Source organism: Dermacentor andersoni, chromosome 7 (genome assembly GCF_023375885.2).
Source record: "Dermacentor andersoni chromosome 7, qqDerAnde1_hic_scaffold, whole genome shotgun sequence".
NCBI lineage: Eukaryota > Metazoa > Arthropoda > Arachnida > Ixodida > Ixodidae > Dermacentor > Dermacentor andersoni.
In genome coordinates, this window is record NC_092820.1 from 159,007,387 (window position 1) to 159,032,796 (window position 25,410).

Sequence of the window (25,410 nt, forward strand, 5' to 3'; positions counted from 1 at the left end):
ACACCTTTATGTTCACGTTCTCACTCCCTCTTTGCAGAGTAGCAGGCTAGAGCGCGTTAGTTCAGGCTGACCTCTCTGCCTTCCTTCAAGTAAATTCTCTCTCGCTTTGCCAAAAAGGAACGTGTGCGTAGTTTCACTGCGCTAGTCATAGTTGCAATGACTGATATATCTTTTATTTTAAGACAGAGAGCAGCACCAAACAGAGGTCGTGACAATACACTTTAACGTCTATCATAATTCTACTATACCGATGTGCGCATGTCTGTAATGGCCGTGTAGGTTACGACGCACACAGAAACATTAGTTGACCTTTTTTTCTATAGGTCTATATGCCTCGTCTCCTCGAAAGTCGACTATTCGGAAGAATAATGGAAAACAAGGTACGGCTCCTTTGAAATGTCAAAAGCCACCGCCAATCGCCCACATGCCTACAAAATATCTATTGCCATTCTACAACGTCACCACGACAAAGTGCGGGCCTTTTTTTTTCCAAAACACCGATCCTGCACAGAAACAATTTCGTATCAAAGAAAGACTGAGAAATTCTACAGAGGTTAGATCGACACTTCCCTTGACGAGATATTCGTCAAATGTCGTCCTATGCGCCTTATTGCCTCGAAAAGGTTTATTTATTTCTCGTTATCGGCTCCTGCACTCGCATTTTGTTATTCTTAGCAATCCTTATTGCTAAGGTCGAATGGAGGTATTGCCGAATCAAATCGTATACGAATATTCCAGAAAAATCACCTTTGACTATCCTATGGAATATCGAAAGTTCACAATATCAAGAAAAGAAATTAATGGAAATGTTCCCGGAAGTTTCGTTGCCAACAAAAGGCTCATTTACAATATTTGAAATATCTAGCGCCTTCAACAACTGCATGTTAGCTCAACTGAGAAGCTTGTAAATGATATACAAAAAGTACATTCACATATGTTGCACAATAATAAAAAGAAAGGAAGAATACCTCATAAAATGCTTGTAATAGACTGCTGTGCTCGCTGAAGGAGCTAATGGCAACACTGCAATACCCTGCATTGTTTCGCAAGAAATCGAAAATGGTGAAATTGACCAATAAATTGCCTTGTCTAAATAAAGATATCGAATGGTAAAGGCTGCCTAAGGAGAGACAGACGTATGCAACGACTGGCAACTATGGTGCATGAGTCACTTCTCCATGTGTTTATTCAGAAAGTGGGTCGTCTGCGCAACTACCGCAGAACTGCGTTACCGCAAATATCGCTGTTCGGGTCAGGGCGCGCGAAACCGAAACTATACTCGCGGCAGACAACTTCCTGTGGCTATGAAGGGAAAGCTGCGGAGGCAAAGCGCGAACAAGTGAGAGCGCTTCCGAAAAAGAGTCCCACGTTTTAGAACACGCTAGTTTAGGATGGGGAAGACAAAACATAAACGCCTTATTAGCAACAGGTAAATGAGGCAGAACACGCCACTGAGCTGTAAACGTTCACTTATTTTGAGGCTTTCCTCTTCCGCGTCTGGGGCTACGCGAAACCGCCGCACGTGGAAGCTGCGTCGATTCTGCGTCTGTTCCGAGATTTCCAAAAGCACTCTCAAACGCTGCCGGACTACTTGGCGCAGTAACACATGTGCAGCAGCCACGCCACCCGTAGCTTTCTTTCCCTTCGTAGCCACAGAAAGTTGTCCGCCAGTATTGGGAACTGCAGCGGTGGCCAGGGGGCGCTACGACAGTTTTCACGCGTAACTAAAGTATACTGACACCGTCCGGTATAGGGAGGTGCGAAGATGACACGACATATTTAACGATAACAGACGCGCGCCTGTATCAACGTTTGCATAGCTCAATGCGCCCAGCCAAGTTCTGTCCATGGCCATGCGCGCTGCGTTGAGCGCATGCGCTGCTACATCCTATAGCATGTCGTTTCCCTGTCACGTGAGGAGCCGTGAAAAGTGTCTCGAGACGATCGGTGAATCTGCTGACACGAAATGACTGCATGTGCTATGCTGGAAGCTGTGTCCACCGCTCGCTATAGGCTGTGTTACGGCGCCGCCGATGACACGCGAAGCTTCGGCGCTGGTTGCCCCTAGGAGGCTGCAGCGAGCGCAATGCCACGCCCCTCGAGGTGACGTTCTGCTTACGTCACCCAGCAGCGGGCAGTCATCGCGCTGCGACAGCGAGAGGCAATGGACACGCGCAGCGCGCTTGCCGGCACATTCGCAGTGACACGTATTATCGAGTTGTCGGGTTGGAGTCAAAGACGTATATTGAAGATCGGCACACACTTACTGTGTAAAGTGGCTTTTACGGCTAAGGTCTTTGCAGACGTCAGACTGTTTAAACGTTCAGCGCGAAAGACGAGGGTCAGCAGTAAGGCACGGATGACAGCCCCGACTCACGACAGATAAGTTTTTTTTTTTTTTAATTTCTTACGCTCCCTATGTGCGCTGACGGAATATGTGTCCTTCTGGGGGAGAAAAAGAAACCGCAGTGCTGCCGTCTGTGTCCTCTTGACTTTTCTAGAGACATGTTCCTCTCAAACTTTACACCAACAAGTACAAATTATACCAACTAACTTTATAAACTGTCAGTTCTTCGTAGACGTGCAACAGCACTAGTCGGACGGCTATACGTTAATGCCTTCATCTCCTCCTTTTTTGAAAATTTTTATTCGGTTATTTCATCATTTTTTTCTTTGTTGTCATGCGGCAGGGAACGCCTGCCGTCTGTCCCAGCTAACATTATTCAACCTACTCATAAAAAAATAAAATAAATAAAGAACACGATTTAAGGTTCGATTCCAAGGCCTACGGTATTCGGTTGTCAAACCTCTGGCGACTGCAACACCGCAAGTGTTATAATTGTATCTTGCACCGTGGCATTTATAATCTTTTTTTTTTTCGTTCAAGAGCTTGGCTAACGTTAGCTGGGACAGACGGTATTATAGACAGCGCCGAGTCAAATGGCGAAAAGTAGCCTCACAAAATCACATTGCCGCCGAGGCATGAATTCTATATGTAGGCGGTGGCTCAAAGCATGATGGTCACGACGTATTTCCTGCTCCAGCACGCTTCCCGATCGTGCAGTCATGAAAAAGCATAGCACTCTAGATTAGTCCCTAGCGGCGTTTACGCGAATGCGACAAAAGCGTATCCCATCAACTTTCAAGCTTATCGCATCACAGCATCACATCAACGCTGGGAAAGCGTGTCGCACCCACTGCGCCAAACAGGGGCAGTTTGAGATGGAAAATGCCCATTTCAGCGGCGCAGGTTGACTACAGTGTACTAGAACCATTCTAGAAAACTAACGTGAACAGAAGCATATATTATCAACAATTATTGGAAGGCATTCGCTGCGGGATGACAACCGGCCAACCAAGCGGTGGCGGCCGCTGTCGCACTGCGGGACATCAAGACAAAAAATTGGAGGACGCTTAAGCTTCGCTTTCAAGAGTGGAACGTGATAGCGTTATCGCACCACGTTCGCACCCCCCACTCATTCGCTCGGCATGCTGTTGACGAGACGAAGGGGAGAAGCGGGCGAGTGGCGCGCCACTAGTCGGGGCAGCGCCGTACATTGCGAGGAGTGGGTCTTCTGTGTTTGCCGCAAGATGGCTCTGCGTGTGCGCCAAGTGCAGAAGAAATGTAGCGGAAACGTACTTCGCTACTCGTTTAACTGGGACTTCTGTAATTTACATGCTCATAATTACCGATATACACCGCAGTATAACTTTCTACGGCACGTTTCTAAGGTAACACCGCATTCACTAGAGGCGCTTTTGTCTCGCTTTGAACCATCGAACTCGTGGCTGAGTGGTAGCGTCTCCGTCTCACACTCCGGAGACCCTGGTTCAATTCTCATCCAGCCCATCTTGCAAGTTGTTTCTATTTATGAGTTGCCTTCTGGGATTTTTCGCTCACGGCCAACGACGCCAATACCGGCTTTTCTGCGATACGAGCTCCTTAACGCTATCGCGTTAAAATGGCGGATTACGAAGCAGCATGGAGGAAGGAAAAGGTAAGAGGGAGCATACCGCTACGCGATTGAAGCCAAATCTGTCGGCCCAACACGTGATCGCACGTCAAACTGCGTGGTTAGTTTTAATGCTCCTGCTCTGCAGGCAGAGCCACGGCAGGGCAGCTGAACAAGCGCACGCCGAATAAAAACTACTGGCATAGTTACTGGGAACCGAACGTCTCAGCAAATCTCGCTTCTTGTTCTGTGATCTCGACGCAAGAGGTCACGTGTTGGACCACCACTTGGCTTCGCGTAGCGTTCGCGTTTCTATGCTGGCTGAACGACGTATACAATGCTCCCTCTTATATTTTCCCTTCCTCCATGCGAAGCAGGTCGCATATTAAAGAGTTTTAGTTTAGGGGACGCAAGAAGAGGCTTGCGTACGCAAGAACTGGGGGCCACGGTACTGCGCATGCGCAATACCGTACCCCTACGTCTGGGTCTGCGCATGCGCAGTACCGTCGCCCCTAGTTCTTGCGTACGCAAGCCGCTTGCGTCCCCTAAACTAAAACTCTCTATTATTTTTTTTTAACTTGCGAGTACGTTATGCGCGTTGAAACAGTGTCGGCTTTGTCATTAATAAATGACATTAGTATCGGTGAGTTACTTGATTCGCGTCATTAACATAGTCTAGTCCGCTTTGAGGAATATAGATGCCGAGGCGGTCGCGCTCGGCTACCACTGGACGCGACAACCGCTACTGACACGCTGGGAAATATTTATTATTCTGAAACAATATGTGGTACCTTACCGCAAAATAAAACGTTACGTAAATTTGTCCACACGGACAAATGAAGGTGAACCTGATGAATGTATAGCATTTCACAACGCGACAGCAAAAGCAGGCTCATCGGAAGTGAGAGCGCTAACTTTCAAATATGACACTAGCTGCCGTCAGTTTTCTGGACAAAAAAATGCACATTCATGTATACGGTGGCGTATGAGTATATGCGATACGATAAATTAAGACGGTACGCTTCTACCGTATCCATGTAAACGAGGGTCATGTTACTTAAAGGGATCCATCGCTACGTTGTGGATTCGGACACCGCCTATACTAAGCTCGCCTAAGGGGAGCTTCACACTCACTTATGATGAGTGTGAAACTCATGATGAGCAGTTGGCCTAGCAACAACTTGACGCAGACGACAATGATGGCCGACGGCAAATAATAATAAAAAAACACGCAGCGCGTCGAGCATTATGTAACCATCGGCTGCAGTAATACCAGAAGTGGCAAGCCAACAAGACGCATTGATAATAAGAGTTGACCAAATTTACCGTGTCAGACTCTCAGTACAACTTTCGCTATGATGGCCGTAGTAATAAAACAAACTATTCTTAGCCACCTGGGGCTGCGCGCACAACGATTATGCCAAAGTATTAACGGCAAATAAAATCGAAATTAATTGCAAAAGTAATTTCTACGATGAGCATTTCAGTTATTGGTCTAAGCACAAACCGCTTGTCGACCAACCAGGTTGTAGGTGAGAAATCCAGTAATATCAAGCCCATTGCAAAACATATAGTACAAGTCAAGGGTGGAAAGGTCACGAGTATTAAGTACGCGGAAAACACTCGGGTACACCGATATTGTTAGGTCAAATAAAATGCCTGCCATCTCAAGGTCTTACGATGCATGGAAATCGCGTATTAACTAAGCGTTCTTCGAATCTTTATTCATCCCTTATTAAAGCTCAGAAACATAAGCCGATGTCCGTTTAGTTGTACTATTCACACAAACAGTATACCCGCGAGGCTGTAACTAACTTGCAATGACGTGCATTTGCGCTCAGCCCATTATATCCCCACAAAGCCCTTCTTGAAAGCTGCAGTACAAGATAGCGCTGAACCTCACCGGCATTCGTCACAGAATTGGTGAACAAATATCTCCAAACTGCCTCAGGACTACTTCTCAGCTTACATGCCTTCTACACGTGCAAACTATGCTTCCGCGGTTGCAGAATGTGTCCTGAGTCATTACCTAAAACTAATGATCACTTAATCAGTGACTGCCACACATTCAGTGTCCGTCGCAGCTAACGACCGGGAAAGGTTCGATGGCAATCGCATAATTAGAACGTTTTCAGAAACACTGCTCCCCCCTCCACCTAGCGAATAATGCTTACTCCGCAAGAATAAAGTTCAAGGAGGCGTCCTGCTGGAGCAAGAAAAGTTACTGAACGTGGGATGCAGTGAGTGGAAATCGGACAAAACATGTTGGAACTACTAAAAGCCATTCATCCCGAACAGTAGCGCGCAAACTGAATATAGTATCTTTAGGAGGCTCTGATTTAAAAGTAACATGCTGAATTACCAGTTTCAGGAAAAAGTGCTCATAGGCATGTTTAAATGTCATCTCTTGAGACATATGCTGTGAAAAGTTGTTTCAAATCGTCGATGGATGCAGAGTATATTCCGTTGACCCGCATATAAATTCATTTCGAGGCATTCAAAGTCCGAGACTTTTTGATGGAGTCACCACACCTGCTGCACTGAGCCGTATTTCATACAACAAAGGCATCACAAAGAAACGATCGACTGATACATCACACTCTTTTCTCTTTCAGTTGTACCTTTCTTTTCTTCTACGCGAAAAATGTCTGCTGCCTAACACAAACACGTCAGTCATAAAATGGGCAACGAAGAAACTGCACAGGTTCTTCAGTCATCGTTCCTCGGCCGGTGAAAGCGTCTATGGATGTAGTTCGATGTCTGCCTTCATTGCTCCTGCTCATGGGTAAGTTTCTACTGCGAAGCTGTTTGCCTCTAGCCCCCTATGCATCCCCTGCATGCGTTACCAGGGGGGTGTACCCTGGCCGGCTTATACGTCCCTATCAGGGCGCGTGGATAGGAATGCGTGGGCCGATCCTGGAAATAGTGAAATACCGGGCCGACCGGCGGTGGAGGTGAAGCTGGCTTCAAGCACTCTGCCAACTTCCAAAAACAAGTTTAATATCTTGGGTGCAAATAGAACCACATAAATGCGGCGTTGTAAGAGAAACAATATATATCCGCGTACATACATACATACAGGGTGCTTCAGCCAACTTCAGCCAGAGTTATATATGCCGGTGCGCTCTAAGACGATGCGACCGAATTTTTGTTGCTCACTTTTGTATGTAGTGTGTCACGGTGTTTTCTGCATTTTGCTTAACTGGATAATTAGTCAAGATTAGGGCTGAAAGCTGGGCTAGTTCGCGGTTATTCGTATAAGGGACATTGCACTAGCGCGTAAGAAAGGACACAGACAGGAACAGGCACGTATACAGGCACGTAACAGTCCGTGTCCCATCTCACTGACTACATCAACGATTGCTGGCGCAATGGCGCCCTCCCAGCTGCCTGGAAGACTGCCAACGTTATCCTAATCCCAAAGCCTGGCAAACCATCTAGCCTCAATAACCTAAGGCCCATCTCCCTCACTTCACGCGTAGCCAAGGTGATGGAACACTCCTTCTTAGCAAGCATCAACAGTCACCTCGAAGACCACTCTCTCTATCCCCGCACCGTAATTGGATTTCGCCCTCACCTTTCTACTCAAGACGCTATGTTGAAGCTCAAACATCAAGTGCTAAACGACCGTTCCCGTAACATGAAAGCCACCCTCGGACTCGACCTCACTCAAGCCTTTGACAACATTTCCCATGCAGCTATCCTTGACCAGGTCTCCCACCTCCACCTGGGAGAGCGAGCCTACAATTACATTCGTGACTTCCTCTGCAATCGCACGGCCACCCTCTCGGCGGGGGATTTACGATCAGACCAGCTTCCCCTTGGCAGCAAAGGCACCCCGCAAGGTTCAGTTATCTCTCCCATGCTCTTTAACTTAGTCAGGATTGGCTTTGCCCAGCAACTACAACGAGTCGACAATATCAACCATACCATCTACGCCGACGACATCACCATCTGGGCGTGCCGTGGCAGTGATGGTCAAGTGGAGTTAGCCCTCCAAACGGCGATTGACACGGTTGAAGCCTGTCTCCAAGGAACCGGACTGCGCTGTTCGCCGGCTAAATCGGAGTTTCTTCTCTACAAGCCCATTCAGCGGGGTCACCCTCCCAAACACCAATCTGATCACCGACCCTGTGACGCCATCACCCTACGCCTTCAAGATGGCAGTCCTATCCCACACGTCCCTAGTATCAGGGTCCTCCGTCTCACCATCTCTACCAAAGGCCCCAACGCCTTGGCTCTCAACAAGATCTGTGCTCAGTTTCAAAACACCTTATGCCTTATTAAACGTATCTCTAACCGACGAGGGGGACTCAAATAAGAAAGTCTTCTCCGCCTCGTGCAGTCCTTTGTCATATGTCACATTACCTACGTTGCTGCGTACCTCAACTGGTACCGGGCTGAGCAAAACAAGCTCGACACCCTCATACGAGGGGTCTACAAGCAAGCACTTGGCCTCCCGCATTACACCAGCATTGAACTCTTCAACCAACTGGGAGTTCACAACACCCTTGCCGAACTCATTGAAGCCCAACAACGCTCTCGGCTTGAACGGCTCACCCTTACTGAAACGGGACGCTTTACTCTATCCACGCTTGGCTTCACCTACCATCAGCAACAGGGCCCCAAACAACCGATCCCGACCGACATCCGTAGCTGAATCTACATAGGCCCTATCATTAGAAACATGCACCCTGCATATAACAGGGCCCGGCGCCAAGCTCGGGCTGGACCTATCATAAGAGCCCTTGCTCACGCACCTGGCGTCACATTTGTTGATGAAGCCCAATATTCCCATGGCACACGATTTGTGGCCGTCGCCACGCGATGGAGTCCTACACCACGCCTCCAGCGCCACTACCCCCACTGCCGAGACGGCTGAAGAAGTGGCCATCGCCCTGGCCACTCTAGATCCCACCTGCCACACCATCGTGTGTGACTCTCGCTCAGCCGTCACTAACTTCAGCAAAGGCCGTATTTCTCCCCAAGCTCTTCGCATCCTCTGCCAGGCACCACACTCTAAAGACAGCATGATCTCCCTGACATGGATCCCGGCCCATGCGGGCCCTGTCCACTCACACCTCCCCAATCTCAACGAGGTCACCCACTCCATTGCGCGAGGCTTAGTCAACCGCGCAGGAGTCACTGGAGATGAGTTGGACACCAGGGACAATCTGATCACTTATAACGATCTCGTTAAGGCCTTTTACCTCAGTCGCCGAACCTTTCCCCCACCTCATTTCAAGTTCAGCCAGGCGCAGGCTACCACCTTGCGTCTGCTACAAACAAACACGTACCTTTCACCCGCCCGCCTCCACCTTGTATTCCCAGACGTTTACACTACCCCCAACTGCCGGTGCTGTGGCATTCACCCGGCTACGCTTCCGCATATGCCGTGGGAGTGCCCAGCACAGTACACACAGACTAACACCACGACCCTATCATCGAGGTTGCATGAGGCTCTGCGGAGTTCCGCCCTCGACGACCAAACCTGGGCGACCCAGCACGCCCGTGAGGCGGCGGCGAGGCAAGCCCTCGACGTCCCCTCATGGGAGGCCTAGGCCCGGCCATCATAAAGTGCTGGTTCTACAATAAAAGTTTATTCCTACTCCCTCAAACTTTTCCTATTACCCAAATAAAGCGGTAACCACAAAAACAAAATTATTAGCTCGTAATTTTATACGTTTCTCCTCGCCTATTATAGTGGAATGGCGAAAGCCTAATTCTTTATTGAACTGAAATAAAATGTTTGCTTCGCTGTAACTATTTAATGTCAAGTTTCACTTCAGTTGGCAGTGAAATTTCATGAGTAAAACGGGCTCAGCAGTGAAATGAAGTGTACTGCAGACTTTTGAAGATTTAATTAATTATGGAGTTTTATGTGCCAAAACCACGATCTGATAATGAGGCACGCCGTAGTGGGGGTCTCCAGAAATTTAGACCACCTGGGGTTCTTTAAAATGCATGTAAATCTAAGTTGACGGGTGTTTTCGCATTTCCTCCCCATCGAAATGCCACCGCCGTGGTCGAGATTTGATCCCGCGACCTCGTGCTTAGCAGCCCAACACCATAGCCACTAAGCAACCATGGCGGGTAGACTTTTGAAGAGTGAAATGCTCAGACTCCATACGCTTTGTCCATGTCTGTTGCACACCTCATTGGTTCCGTCGATGAGAAGACTCTTCAAGAACTGCAGACGCTCCGGAGGTATCAAGTACGACGACATTTTGAAAAGGCCGCATGACGACGATTTTGTTTGCTTCTGTGATTGGCTGGCGGAGTAACACAACCCCGCGCGATCCGTGTGCCTTGGTTGCCAACTGCTGTTTTTTGTAAGTTGTATGCTACTATAGAAATCTACTATAGGGAGATGCCTTCGTCCTGCAGTGAACATAAAATAGGCTGATGATAATGATAGAAATCCTTATTTTGCACTTTCGTTTGTGTACTTGTTCTTGGCAGTGTTCTTCCTGCGCTTTCCTGCGCGAGACCATTCGATGTGGTTCCTTGTTTGCCAAGTAAAGAAGAGGTGTATCTTACAGGCGTACTACCTTTGAGATGCACCTTATTTAATTTCTCCTTTACGGGTTTACGCGTCTTTATGGCGAATGGCGGGCGTTATTCACATTTGCACTAGTAAAGGTACCCCCCCCTTATTTGCATAGAAATGTTACCTTGGGTTGCCCCCCCCCCCCCCTTTCCGAAAATATATCCTGGGTACGTGCCTGGACAGGAACATGAAAAAGACACACCGAACGCTAGTGTGTCTATAGCGTTCTATGTGTCTATTTCATGTTCCTGTCTGTGTCCTTTTTTACGCGCTAGTGTAATGTCCCCTTATACGAATAGTCAAGATTAATTAACCAACTTCCGAAGCAACGAAGTTAGGCAAGAAATTCCAATTAGAAAGTTGTAGAGCGCTTTGCAAAACGTCGGATTAGCACGCCCGGCTAAATGATATGTTCGTTTGTGCGTGGAACGCTTGGGAGCAGTGCAATCCCGACGCGCAAGCGGGCATGTCACGTGGTGTTTTTTTTTTTTTTCGCGGGCATCTGCAGTAAGCTGAAAAGCACTGATACACTAATAAAGTATGTGGTGATTTCAATACTCATGCTACTGTTTAGGGCGGCGCACATCGGGGTGCTCATGGAAAACTTTTGGTCAGCGTTATGGATCGCCATGTTCTGTGTGCTGTAAACGATCAATCTTCGACCTTCTTTCGCGGGCCGTCCTGTAGCGCGTGCTTAAACTTAACGCTTCGCTCGTCCGAGTAGCTAAATTAAATTAAATTATGTTGTTCTACGTGTCAAAACCACTTTCTGATTATGAGGCATGCCGTAGTGGAGGACTTCGGAAATTTGGACCACCTGGGGTTGTTTAACGTCCACCTAAATCTAAGTACACGGGTGTTTTCGCATTTCGCCTCCACCCGCGACCTCGTGCTCAGCAGCCTAACACCATAGCCACTGAGCAACCACGGCAGGTCGTCCGAGTAGCTGCCGAAGCACATCGGACAGTTGACGTTGAATCACGCGAAAGTAGTCATCAGCCTGTTTTGACCGGACGTCCTCTCATAAAGTTTGGCAATCCCACGAGTGGTCGCGAAGCGTACGTGTAGCAAATTGCCAGTTTTTTTTAGGCAGTTAAGTACAAGCATCCTACATAAACTGTGACTCCGCGTAGGCCTTTTTCACCATTTTGCATTCGATGGTAGAAAATAGAAGTAAGACGGCTTCTATTGAAAAAAAAAAAAAAAGGCAGTGAGCACGGGCATTGAGTATCAGCAACATTGAGCGATCCGGTGTAGTGCAGAACGCCGCCGTCGTCACTCTGACCGGACGAATGAGTATAAAGAAGCACAAAATATATTCTTGCTGATGCGTAAGAAGCTTGAAAAGCTTTCGCAATGGAAGTGTAGAAAATTTATACAGTCTTGAAGCCTTCATTCGACGGTCTCAAAAGTTTGGCAAATAGCTTCGCTCTCTGAAATCTCCAATCATCCGTAATCATTATTTCCGGGCGCTAGCATCTTTGTGTGCTCTGCGTTTCTCTGTGTGCATTCTTTTTTCTAATGTCTTCATGTCAGGCTGCGTCGCCTCTACCGTGGTAAGGTGTGTGTGCAAATATGTATAATATGGATACGGATTAAAGAACTTGAGTGGAGTTCCTTTTCCTGCATGGTGGGTGATGGTTCCAAGTACTGGACCATGCTTCAAGCGCTGGTGCTCTCATATTGACGTTATTCGTGGGCTTGTGATATTTGTGTGCGATGCCTGTAGGGCGTGCGGGTATTCGCCTTTCGCTTGCTTTCTTTATATTTGTTCCCTGCGAAATTACGCAGTGAGACGACAGACATTTTGTGAATATCCTCAGTGTAACAACTATATGCCTTCACAGGCACACCACATTTTATTAAAGCTCAGCTTTCCTTCTCTTTCGCGTGTTAAGCGGCGTCTGCTCGGTCGGCTTTTTGCCAAGTAAGGTGGGACTGGTCCTTTACATGCATTTTGCTGTTTGCGTTTCGGCATAGCTTGTGAATGGTGTAATGCACAAACATTTAACGTTGCGCGAGGTTTTTAATTTGTTGTCTGTGTGATGGACAAACATTGTGTAAGGGTATACGTTTGTTTAGGATGAAAATAAACACACTCACACGGATCGCAGTTAATTACATAGCATTTGAGTGCCAAGTTCACCAAAAACTTCGCTTCCCTTAGATTGCAGGTTTCCGACGTGTGCATTGGATCTTGATAATGTTTGAAATGAAGGCTTAGCAAGTAAGCCAGGGCATGATGAATGAAATGAAAGACGAGACTATTCTCTGCTTCAGACGAGCAGTTTCCTGCAGCGTGCGTAGATCTGATGCATTTTTTTTTCTTCTGGTTTGGTTTTTCGACACATACTGATACTATGCCCTATGTGTCCTCTGTCACGCGTTATATAAACTAACGCTATTGTTGCTCATTTAGGGATATGCTGCGTCTCTTCGAAAAACGACTATTCCGACTCTTCTGAGGAGTGGGAAACAAGACAAGTCCCTTTAATGTGCCAACAACAACCCCGGCGTGTCCGAACGTCAAAAGCTCGTCTGAAGTGGTTCTACAACGGGACTGCCGCACGATGCGAGACATTCTACCCAGATACGCGATACTCTGGAAGAAACAGTTTTGAAACTAAAGAAGACTGTAACAAAAAGTGCAGAGGTAAGAACACCACACACAAAAAAAGAGATAAGTTGTCGAATGTATCCGCTGCGACAAGCTGCAGCCTCTGTAACGACAACGTTTGCTAACTAAAGTGAAACGCATTTGCTAACTGCTCGAACGAAGCAGCTTCGCTGGAAGTTAGGTTGTGCGTCTCCAAGGTCGCACAAGTGTGCAGTCATTTATTGCTTCTGTCTTTGTGTTCCTCGTGCATGGCAGCAATTCTTTTAACGTTGATAAAATTTTTCATCCCTGCAAGACGACCTATCGCCATACCTTTGATTTCGAAAGCGGAACGTGTTCACATTTTCTCTGTGACATCAACAGATGAACACTACGGAATGTGCGGTGGTCCGAAGAACGACAGCCTCTGCAAGAAGCGGCGAGAGAAGCGCTTTTGGTTTGACCCGGACAACAGGACGTGTCTGTCTTACATGTACGGCGGTTGCGATGAGAACAGCAACACATTTCGCACGAAGTTGGACTGCCTTACTGAATGTGCAGGTAAGATGTCCTCGGCAGCCGCTATCCAGAAAGTGGCCACGCAATGTCACCTAGTAATGACGCAGTAAAGCAGTAAAGCAAAGTCAGAGCTGGTGGGCTAGTTGTACTGCACAACTTGAGGCGAAGCGCAAAAAAAAAACAAAAACGACGAGGACAAGGAGAAGGAAGCGCTGTGACTTCATTTCCTTCTCTTGTCCTCGTGCTTTTTGCGATTCGCCTCAAGTTATGCAAGAAATCAGCACACAATACTTGAATCAATGTAGCCGGCCCTCATACACAGAGAGAGATAGTTTAATTTTGGAAATGTGGAGAGTTCATCGTGAAGGACGTGCTTCTGGCACTTAAGTTTCTCTGTAGCATGTGACCTGTTAATAGAAACGCTTGCCCCAAACTTCCTTACGCTGGTGCTTTCATCCACTACACTTCCAATCATTCAGCTATATTTTGTGCTAGATACTTAGAAGCACAGCCTTGTTTCGACCAAACTAGGGAGTGAACGACGAGAAGCAAGGTATATAACCGTGAAGCATAACGAACAATCAATTTCAACACTGAGAATAACAAGAAGACGGTCAGAGCTCGAAAAGCTTCACTCTTCGCATTGTCCCAGCCCTTCAGGCGCTTCGGGGATGCATCCATCTTGGAACAGAGGTGCTGGCCGTCGATTTCGTCCCGCACCTTCGGAAGCAATAAAAGCTTTATTTTGGCTAGTTTGTTCATAGCTGAAAACCTTGACGAGCAACGCAACAAAACGCGGACAAAGATGACACAAGTACACAGGACGGGCGCCCGTCCTCTGTACTTGTGTCTTCTTTGCTCATGTTTTTGTTGCGTTGCTCGTCAAGGTTTTCACCTTCGGAAGAGCACACTGCAGGTTATTCAAATCCTCGTCAGGAGTAGCGCAGGCCTTGCTTTAAAGCAGCGACAACAAAGAAAAATGAAACGGACTTAAGTCTGGGCAAAAAAAACTGACACGTCAACTCAATGAGGCGCCAACTAGCTGAAACATGTGCGTTACTGAGAGTGTCATAAAAGAACTGATCGAAACGCGTTTTTCTTTATTGACGCTCATAAATGATCGTTTTTCTTGTTTTGTCTCGCGTACGAGGGAAAAAAAATTGTTCACTTTATTGCTTGCGAAGATATACACACGTTTAGGTAAAACTTTTCAGAGCTGGCGAGTGCGAAATAACTGCGAAATTTTCGCATTTTGAAAAGTGTCACTGCCTACTACGAGGACCACTCAGGTTGCCAACTCAACTAACCGACCTGCCGTGGTGGCACAGCGGGGGCTGGATATTCGGCTGATGCTGCCGCGTTCTTGTAAGGGAGGAATGAAAAGAAGAAAAAAAAAAAAACGCTCGTTTACGTTGATTTAGGTGCACGTTAAAAAACTTCAGGTGGTAAAATTTAACCATGAGTGTTCCACTACAGCGTTTCACATAGCCCTCTCTCTGGTCAGTGTCGCGGGACCTCAAACCTCACAATTTAGTTAAACCAACTGCTCTAACGGCGGCATAAGAGCACTGACTTTAAAAGACCTTCGTCGGCACAATACCTTTAAAAGCAGCATTTCATGCTATCTCGAATAGCGCTTTCAAGACGCCAAGCTCGTTGACCGTGACGACAAAAGAGATGTTGGGCTAATGTATACAGGCTCGGATATGAAACAAGGGGACCGAGCGTGCAGTCAACCACAAAATTTTACGGAACACAAGATCCGAGAAAAAAAGCTGAATGTCTGCGCAGCCTCACAACGCAGCCTATAGTATTCGCTATTACGAACTCTACCAGTGTATGTGAACAACAACGTGATGTTCGGTTTTACTGACTGCCGTTACAGGCTGTTCGGAAATTGAACGTTTTCTGAGATCTCGTGGTTCCTCAACTTTTGTGGTTGAGTGTATACGTGCAATGTATGCGCAACTTTCTGTTCTCGTTGGCTCAAGGAAATGAAAGTTGTTTCGTTTGAATCTCGCAAGTAAAATCTAAATCGACACGAGCCATTTCCAATTATTCATCTATATTTTGTGTTAAATACTTAGAAGCATACCCTCGTTTGCAAAAAACTAGGGAGTAATCAACAAATTCAGATTTATTGACAATTCTTGGCTACTCCAAAGTTTTTTTTTTCCAGAGTTTCTCAGAGTTCCCATAGAGCTGGCTCCAATGTCCCAGAGGCCTCTGCCTCGGTGCAAACAGTGTCGTAGTGCGGTGGGAACAAGCCGAATGCACCACCAGTCATCTTATAGTACATATGACTAGTGATAGCTGAGATCCCCCTACACCCCTTTATTCTTCCGCGTCACAAATTCCCGTTTTCCATTTTACAGAGTTCATTAACGACGCCTGCTCCCTCCCGATAAACGAAGGCGACTGCTACTCAAAACAGGTTCGCTTCGGCTACAACAGAGTATTTCAATCTTGTGAACAGTTCGTCTACACTGGTTGCGGAGGCAACCGAAACAACTTCAAGAATGCAAAAAGCTGCTGGATGACGTGCGCAAGTAATCGCCTCTTTTCTACAAATTTCCTATTCCGCCGAGTTCGAACGATGTGCATTAGTATGGTTCCTATTCCGCGACAGACGCCTAAGAAGTTGCTCGCACTCGCTGTTTTCTGGTACAATGTCGTTTAGGCCACACAGAACATACGAGAAACATATAGAAACGAGTGAGCTTGTGCGAGCACATAAGGATGACATACTGCCATTTTTCATTAATGCCTCTCTTCTTGTTTGCCAAGCCTCTTCTTATAACAGTGATCGCTCTGATATTGTGTAATTGACTATAATGCCACTCAACTTAATAATACTTTACAGTGTGTTCCTCAAAGCGGAAGAAAGAAAGCAATCGCAGCATCCGATGTCATTTCTTCCTCCTCTTTCTCTTCGTCGTAAACAATTAATCCTCCAATACATTTATTGATAAAATTTTTCCTGCTACTCGTGAAGACTTGCTTGCTTCTGGTAATGTAACGAGTAATCAGAAAATGGTATTTATCGGTTTCGCTTTGCTATTCATTGTATCAGATATGCACGTAACCATTGTCTAAAGATAATTGAAATCAAAATAAGCAACAAGAAAATAAATAAGCACGACACCGAACCTTTGCCCACCTTCCAATTTAAAGATGAGGAAATTTTCGTGAATATTGTTTCGGTATGTTCGGTGCGTAGCTAGCATGGGTATACTTAACTGGAAAAGGATTATACACTACCTCCGCACATAAAAAAAAAATGTCACTGTGAACATTGTATGCGCAGGAAACGTCAAGGAAACATATGGTAGTGTGTTGTCGGCGAAGCGGAATGATTTAACCTCATCTACAGATATCAAGACCTTAAATATTAACCTTGTGCATTATTTATCAATTAAAGTAACGGTAGCACTATTACTATATAATATTTTTTGGTGTGGGTATTCTTGCAGAGCACCGCAATAGGCTACAGGTGCCGGAAAAAGCGTTAAACTTTCCTTCTTTCTTAAACCAGGAAACTCAAGGTGCCTAAAGCATACGCAAAAAAATACCCACTGGTTCAGGCCCTTCAAAAGCTACTTCTACGACGCCGACACCAATGAATGCACACTGACGAGAACTTTTTTCCCAAAGAAGAAGGGCCCGAAATACAACAGATTTCCAAACAAAACCGAATGCGAACGAGTGTGCAAGCGTAAGTACTTTTCTCGTGGAGGGGCGGCACAACTATTCCGGCTGTCTTCTTCTCTTTAGTTCTCAATGTGTTTGAAAAAGAACGATGTGTGTGTGTGTCGTTGATTCCAGAACACCTTGCGCCCATGCTCAAGACTTCTCACGGGTGCTGTGAGAATGTATACTGTCGGTGTCAAGCCGAAACACGGACGGCAGAGCGCGTGGCGCCGAATCGCAACCGAAAGGGCACAGTGCGTGCCCTCATCCAGTCACGTGACCATTAAGGCGCGCGCACATCCGGGTTGAACCGCACTGCGCGATGGTGCTCCCCATAAAAATTAAATTATGGGTTTGTTTTACGTGCCAAAACCACTTTCTGGTTATGAGGCACGCCGTAGCGGAGGACTACGGAAATTTCGACCACGTGGGGTTCTTTAACGTGCACGTAAATCTAAGTACACGGGTGTTTTCGCCCCCATCGAAATGCGGCTGCCGTGGCCGGGATTCCATCCCGCGACCTCGTGCTGAGCAGCCCATCACCATAGTCACTGAGCAACCACGGCGGGTAGTGCTCCCCATATACTGCGATATTTTCGTTTCTTCTCTGGTTCTCTTTTGTTTGAAAGGGAGAAAAGAAAACAAAAATTGGAGGACGCTTAAGCTTCGATTGCGTTCAAAGACCCCCTTACTGCTTTTCATGCTTCCCGGCAACTGCAGCCCATGTAACAGTAACGTTTACCGGGAAACACTGGCTGCGAACGCTCTGCACGAAGGCGAGCTTTCTGGCAGAAACGCGGCCTCTTGTGTGGGTCAATCTCCAAATATTTCACTCTGAGAAGAGCTAACATAAAGGACATGTGCTGTCGGTGTTTTTTTTTTCAGTACATTTGTTTGTGGGCTGCCGTTCTCAAAATTCCGAGGAATAACTTTGTACAAATGAAAAACAAAGTATGAGCAACTTTGGTGGTAGAGAAGTGGTTGGCCATGCGTGGTTCGGAATTCAAATGACCATTCACCCTGCCAACCTTTAAAACTCGCAGCTGGACTCTTTGAGGAACTCGGACGTTGTTTGGGATAACATCGGCCTTAGTGAGATTAGAACAACTGGTGAGGCTTACACATCGCTAAATAATGGTCAGCTATAGAGGTCTCGCTGATAAGGAGCAATACGGGGTAGGATTCCTAATCCATAAGGACATAGCGGGTAGCATTGACGAATTCTACAGCTTTAACGAGAGGGTAGCAGTTGTCGTAATCAAACTTAATAAGAGATATAAATAAAAGGTAGTACAAGCCTACGCTCCAACATACAGTCTCGACGATGAGGAAGTAGATCAGTTTTATGAAGATGTTTAATTAGCGATGAGAAAAGTGCCAGATTGAGCCACAATCTTCGGCTCCCCTCGCGTTCTTTCACTCGCACATACATCATACGGTGCGCGGCGACGGAGTTGTCGCCCTTGGACTTTATACCGAACATCACGGCGACGGCAAAAATGCGCCTGGAGTGTCCATGTAATTGCTATCGAAATAAAACAGGAATGCTACATAGAATTCACAAACTTGCATTGTCCGCTGCATAACATTCACCCATGTCTCTTGGGAATGAGAAATAACAAAATAAGTAAAAATAAATAAATAAATAAATTAATAAATAAGCACTTCCTTCCTGAGGTCGAACGTGCAGATTCATTATATGAAGCGACATCTAAAGACATGAAGTCGAGTTATGTGAATTCGAACTCCAAAGGGACCGGAAGTTTATTCGAATAAAACGGAGTTCGAACGAAGGAGAGCCCCCTCAAACAAAGCAGCTAATCAATTGTGCGACACAGCGCGCAAAACCAAAACGGTCACTGCGCTCGTATTGAAGGAGTCTTATCTTTCCTCCAGTCAGTGCTCGACGACATGCGCCGGAAGAAGCTTAGGTTCGGCATAAACGTGCGAGGGTGAGCCGAGAAGGATGGTGACTTGACGCGCGTCGTTCTCCCGCGTGTCTATACTGGTGTAGATAACGTGATCGAGCGCGCGCGTTAGGAGCTAGGGGTACGTAAATGAGCGCGTGGTAACGTGTATCAAGCATGAGTCTCCTTTCCGACTCCATTTAAGCCGGACGGGAAAGGAGGGCGCGCGCTGATCCGCTTGCTCCGGCTCGGTCTCGGCTTCGGTCTCAGTCTCCGGCTCGGTCTCGGCAAAAGCCCGTTGCGTGGTTCTTGGGAGTTCGAATTCGCGGGAGTGTTTCTCTGTTCTAGTGCATAGGACTTTGCCGGGACCTACAGAGCAGTTCGAATTATCAGTCAATTCGGATAAAGAGATTTCGAATTATCCGGATTTCACTGCATTTTCTTTGTTCTTCATCTATGAGCCCGAAATATTGTCACGAAGTTACCACGCTAAACTTTTGCAAAACGGTGTTTTTTGATCAACGGTTGACACTCGATAGCACGCCTACCACCACGCACTTTGTCGTTCTCGTTCAAGTGGGCGGCGGCCGCAGGTGCCAGCCTGTCTGGCGTCAGTATGCGTTCTCACGGCAGCCAGCTTTCTTGAGCATGTTCACGTTAGCTAGTGTATGCGTGGAGAATATTAAAAATAACTGCCACGCTTCAAATTGGCTAGGAGAATTTAGGTTCACGATTACGGTGCCGTAGTCTGGCTGACAGCCTGTGTCGTGCTTGCATACCTCTGCTTTGAACTTGCCTTGTTCTTATCATGGGTGCAAATCGAACACCGCCAATATATATAGGCACCAAACTGATTTTTAAAAATCAGTTAGTATGCGGACAGCAATCATAAGCTCGCAACTTAATGACACGTCTAGAGAAGCCCCCGCGTAATATTGAAAATAATATTCCTGGTACCCCTGGCAAACACTGCGAGAACTCTAGTAAGGCCTTAAGAACTTACACGGTGCACTAAGTACCGCATAGACTCGTGTAAGGGCCGCACCACGAACTTGGCAGCCCCAAATTTGAAAAAAAAAAAAACGAACATTCCGACGGAGAAGCAATCACGTTAGGTCCCTCCATGCTGCGCTCGCGCATCGGCGAATTTTCGCGATCTGCGTGCTTTCGCATGCCGCTACTAGATGGCGAGAGCAGCGCGTTGCAATCATAGAGTTACTATACTGACTCTAGAGGACAAGCTACCCATAGGGCCCATGCATTGAAATCGGGAACCACAAGAGCGCCGCCATGTTGCTACGCGCCGAGGTTGCCAGCTCCTGAGACGCTTGCTAGACTTGGTGACAGTAGTCAGTTTTAATCCGGCAACCGTAGCAGCGTAGCAGCATGGCGTCTCCCTAGTACTGTCGTGATGTGTGCGTGCAGCCGTGTGTTTGGGCTTTATAAGTTGGTTCTTTATTCTATGTTGCGGGACGGTGTGGGTGTGGTCCATGTTGGCCGTACAGGTGGCAGTTATGCAACCGAGGGATGATCCTGTTGAAGTTTCCGGCGGTATGCGGTTTTCAGCGGTCATGCCTGTTGCAGGAGTGTCACGTACTCGACGAGGTTACTAGCTCGAAGCTGTGGTCAGATTCATCGTTGGCGTTCCATAATTCTCTTCGCACGGGCGCGGTATGTTGCAAAAGCCGCTTTCGCGATCTATCGTAGCGACGATAGATCGGGTTTCATTATTATTATAAGTACTGATCCAGCTGTAGGGCACATGTAGCCGACAAACGGAAGTGTCAGGAGAGCACCTGAGATTATAATAAAGCAGGCGGCACAGGAACTCCAGGGCACCCAAGGGACAGTGGGGGGATCAAAGCTTGAAGCAGAACGGTACGTAGGTTGGGGCCGCCGAGGCAGGTGTGTGCCAGGGAGTGTTCGCACAGACAGCTCCCCTGGCACGCGCAGCAGTGCCTCGCAAGGTCGAAATACTTTATAAAGGCACCTGCGCCCATGATCTTTCTTTTGCCTCGGTGCAGTCGCGAATGCGTCATGGCAAATGTAGCTCGCGTCGCCTGGCGTGTGTAGTAATATCAGAGTTGGTTGTATGAACTTCATCATATTAATGCGCTTTGTTACGGTACCTTAACGGAATGGGTCTAGAGGACGGTGTTGGTACATTTTTTTCGTACCGCGCTAATCCTGTTATGCCCCCCACTACAAACACACACACATACCCCCCCCCCTTTTTTTTTATGTATACATACAATTCCTTGCCATGATGGATCATAGCCTCCTTTATTTTTGAAAAATAGAGGAGGCTATGGACGGATTGACCAGTTCAAGTTGTCAACTTGTCAGTAACTGTCATAGGAATGACTGTAATAAACACAATTCCACGATCGGATTGTTTACTTTCATTTTTGTTGTAACACTGAGGACTACATAGAACTTTATTTTGTATATGTGAGAGAAGTATGTGGATATCACGAGCTTAAGCCAATGTGTGATACACAGACAAAACATCTGCTACAACATGAACTGAATTGAGGGCCACACAACACATACGTAATTAAAGGTGCAAAATATAGGGGGAAGCTTCAAAATACGCTCTGTAGCACTGCAAAGTATAACATATATTGTATGTGTATAATAAATGTTCAAAAAAACAATGCATCAATGTCCCATTTGCCTTCAAGTTTATTATCAAGTTCAAGTTTACTGAAGTTTATTATGAGCATATGTACAACAGGAATCTACTAACACACCCGCAGTTAAGGTGGCTGTTCGAGGTGTGCTGGCTGCCTCAGTGTAAGAAAAAGAAATTGGGCGAATGTCGACACCAGTGCCACTGCTTCTTGCCTCTGACCTGCACGTGCCTCCGCGGCATCTTTGTGCACAAGCGTGCTGGCGTGGCGAACGTAGGAGTCATCCGAGAGAAAGAGTATCTTTTACATGGAGAAGTGGCTGTTCACATTGCCTGTCGCTTTCCCTCAAATGTTTCCTTGGTGACTAGGGTGACACACCCGCAGTCAAGGTGGCTGTTCGAGGTGTGCTGGCTGTCTAAACGAAAGAAAAAGAAAGAAATTAGATGAATGTCGATACCAGTGCTATTGCTTCTTGCCTCTTACCTGCATTTGCCTCCACGGCCTCTTGGCTTGCGGAGTCTGTATGAGGGAGCTGCTGTGGCTAGGCGAAGGCATTGTTGAAGGAAAAAGAAAAGGCCATTCAAATGGGGAATTATAGAAATAAATGCAGTTCTTATGTCTGTTTCTTGCACTGTTCTTGCCTAAAGGTTTTCAAAGACAGTGTCCAGAATACACCAGCACTTTGACTGCTTTTGCTGTTTACCTGCAAGTGTTGCTGCGAGATCCTTAGTATGGCTGCGTGCAGCATTGTAACACTTAGTGGAGGCATTTGAAGTGGTAGCCAAAAATATAAAGAATCGTCCTTGTCTGCATGAATGCTTTAAATTTCTAGATGCAGTGGTAACTATTACTATTGGTGCAAGGCCCCCCACATCTATGCGGCAAGTGCCATAGCTCGAAACTGAATTTTTCCTTTAGTGTTTCACAAGGTGTCTGATATGTCCACATTAGACGTGATCCGTTTCTTATTATTTATCCCAGTGTGGAGAGAGCATCATTAAATAGTTTTTTTTTATTTTTGCATGGCTTGCTTTTTGGTTTGTTTCTGAATTTATCAAACAGCAGTCTCATGATGCTAAAGTGACTCATGATATGACAGTCATCAGCTTTAGTTTTTCAGAAAAACAACGCATTTCCTGACCCATTGTGTGCTATCCCATTACTCGCATAATTTCTCAGAGTATTCTACCTATACTGACTTGCTTGATTTCCACTAAAGAATCTTGCATCTTCAAATACCATTCTTTCCTTAAAATCATTCCACACTTCTCATAATTTCTGTACCTTGGGCTTCTGAGACTCTGCATTCACCATTTTTGCTTGTTTCTGACTAGAAATGTCTTTAATTTCGAGCTTAAATTTTACCTTTGGAACACACGGAAGGGCTTGCCATTGCATATCTGCATAAAAGGGAAACATGTTTCATGCGAAATCCAATTGAAGATTGATGAATGCAGCTTGCAGTGTGATATGACTGAATGATCCATAAAAGTAACTCATCTCACTTCGTAAATTAAAGCACTTATTAGTGTGATGTACAAGATACGTTACACTATGGTGGGTTCTCTTGCTTATACAGCAAAAGAATCGGTGCGCGAGAAAAAAATTATTTTTGCATACCCCTTGTACACACTGATTTAAGGAAAATGAGCTGGAGCTGTCCACATAATCTACTTATTTTACCTGCGAGTATGGTCAACAAAAATGTGTCCCAGCTGCTTAGTGGTATTTGAGATTATGTCAGTATTGCATATGTGCCTGTTGTCTAAAATAACTGAATTTTGAAAATGCTCGCAGGGATCTGATGTGCATATCTGCAGTTTATGGATATATGTAAAAGACTCAGCATCAAGTGCAAGTGAACGGACCTACAGGCCCGAAGTCGATTATGCAAATAGATTCGCTGCACAAATTTGTGACCAAAAAAGATATTCCACATGAAATGGCATGCAAGGAAGTGTTGAAAATATTGCACAGTTAATAAAACGCCTACGCTATTAATATGTGGGTTGATACACTCGTTATGCAAAACGGAGGTGAGGCGTGCAGACAGGACACAAGAATAGAGTATTTACAAGCAAACATGCAACACGAGCGCCGCCCACTTCTCTACTCTTGTGTCCTGTCTGCACACCTCACCTCTGTTTTGCATAATGAATCCTTACCAACTAGCTCAGCTTTCTGTCGTTCTAAGTCTCGATGCACTTGATTTCGTCCGCATTAGGCACTCGCCTCTTGATTACTTCGTGGCACAGAAATACTCGGCATCAGGCTGTTTTTCTGCTGTGGCCTTTGTAGAAGCATAATTGTTCAAAGTGCAACAATTAAACAGATTCTTTGAGTTGCTTGTGGCTTCGCCAGTACAATTCCGGTGCGCTGGTCCGCCTGTCCAGCAATTTCCTACTGAAGGGAAACCTGCAAATAAAAACGCCGCTCCGCATGTAGAAAAATGCTCTACTGCGACGCTTCTCAAACGATTGTGATGCCCCACAAGAGCTGCCAACTCGCGTGATATTCTCAACAAGGAGATACATTCGTTTACTTACATGTGAAGGTATATGCCTGGGCACTTCGGGGCTTCGGTGGCAGAGAAGGCACGAGTGTGCCATAGCGTCCGATGTCGACGCGCGATCGCATGTCAAACCTAAACTGTACGAAACTACTACGCATCCAAAAAACAGATTCGAAACCGAAATTCGCGTCATCCTTTATTAAATGAATGCGTAGTTCGTGATTTACATAAGTCACGGACTTAGTGATCGCTTTCTGTAAACTTAATATTAACCCACCACCTTCATAAAACCTCAGGTATGCGTTTTTAGATGACAAAGCATACGGTGACCTGTACTTGTTTTCAGCTCTTTCAATAGTAATTGCGCTGGCCACATTGACCAGTAGCAACAGGGCGGCGCCCTAGAGGTTCCCACTTTTCCGGCCCAGCTTTTCCTCTAGAGTTGTTCTACTAACTCTATGGTTGCAATGATGCTATGGTTCATCCGGGTATCCGGCGTCCGCACAAGTCAAGGCTGTGCCGGCACCATTTTGACCAAAAAAGTTCTATCCCCTGTAAGGGCCGCGCCTCGTCAAAATTGTGGGGAAAAGAAGTGCGGCCCTTACGCGAGTCTAACGGTAATCACGAGTCGAACGCAATATATTTAATACCGCACACTACAACTCCTGTTAAATTTGTTTTCCAGGAAAACACACGCCTAAAAAACGAGATCGGTATATGAAGTGAAAACAAGAATGGAGGTCCTTCACGAAAGCTGTACAGTCGCAACACTGCCACTTGTAGACGTTTTGTGGATCTATATCTCCTGCTGGTACTTCTATGTGACCGAAACGGAAAGAACGTGACCTACTTCGCAGTCACTTCTCAGAAATAAAAACCATCAAATCACTGTATACATTCGAATCAATCTGCTAGCCTAAGTAAGTCAATTTTTTACGATCCCAGGGATCCTGCACATCGTCTTCAACGCCAACAAAATACCTGCTATAGATTTGTTTGCTTTATTGTCGCAGCTGATTTGTTTCACAGGATTGCTGACGTCGCCGTTCT

At 46.3% G+C, this 25,410-nt stretch overlaps 1 protein-coding gene and 1 long non-coding RNA gene across 3 annotated transcripts; one reads left to right on the top strand and one right to left on the bottom strand.

Annotated features, from left to right (window-relative positions):
• Positions 1 to 4,731: 4,731 nt before the first annotated feature.
• Positions 4,732 to 25,267, top strand: LOC126533516 (BPTI/Kunitz domain-containing protein-like). Of its 2 annotated transcripts, XM_055071907.2 has the most exons (6): positions 4,732 to 6,738; positions 12,923 to 13,156; positions 13,484 to 13,660; positions 15,994 to 16,167; positions 17,154 to 17,333; positions 25,046 to 25,267. In XM_055071907.2, exons 1-6 carry the CDS (start codon positions 6,696 to 6,698, stop codon positions 25,084 to 25,086), a joined length of 849 nt encoding a protein of 282 aa, XP_054927882.1. In that variant the 5' UTR covers positions 4,732 to 6,695; the 3' UTR covers positions 25,087 to 25,267. The 2 variants fall into 2 exon arrangements, with proteins under 2 accessions (XP_054927882.1, XP_054927883.1); XM_055071908.2 differs by lacking the exon at positions 12,923 to 13,156 and having other exon boundaries at positions 4,737 to 6,738.
• LOC129385322 (uncharacterized) lies at positions 21,883 to 25,039 on the bottom strand. Its single transcript, XR_011895855.1, has 2 exons — positions 23,214 to 25,039; positions 21,883 to 22,389 (listed from the first exon to the last, which is right to left on the bottom strand). It is a non-coding gene; the product is annotated as an uncharacterized lncRNA (long non-coding RNA).
• Positions 25,268 to 25,410: the final 143 nt, after the last annotated feature.

Excerpts from the sequence above, each read along its gene's own strand:
- LOC126533516 (XM_055071907.2), top strand. The coding sequence starts at position 6,696 with ATGGATGTAGTTCGATGTCTGCCTTCATTGCTCCTGCTCATGG. Across the intron at positions 6,739-12,922 it reads TTCATTGCTCCTGCTCATGG|GGATATGCTGCGTCTCTTCG; the intron begins GTAAGTTTCTAC and ends TTGCTCATTTAG. Across the intron at positions 16,168-17,153 it reads CTGCTGGATGACGTGCGCAA|GAAACTCAAGGTGCCTAAAG; the intron begins GTAATCGCCTCT and ends TTCTTAAACCAG.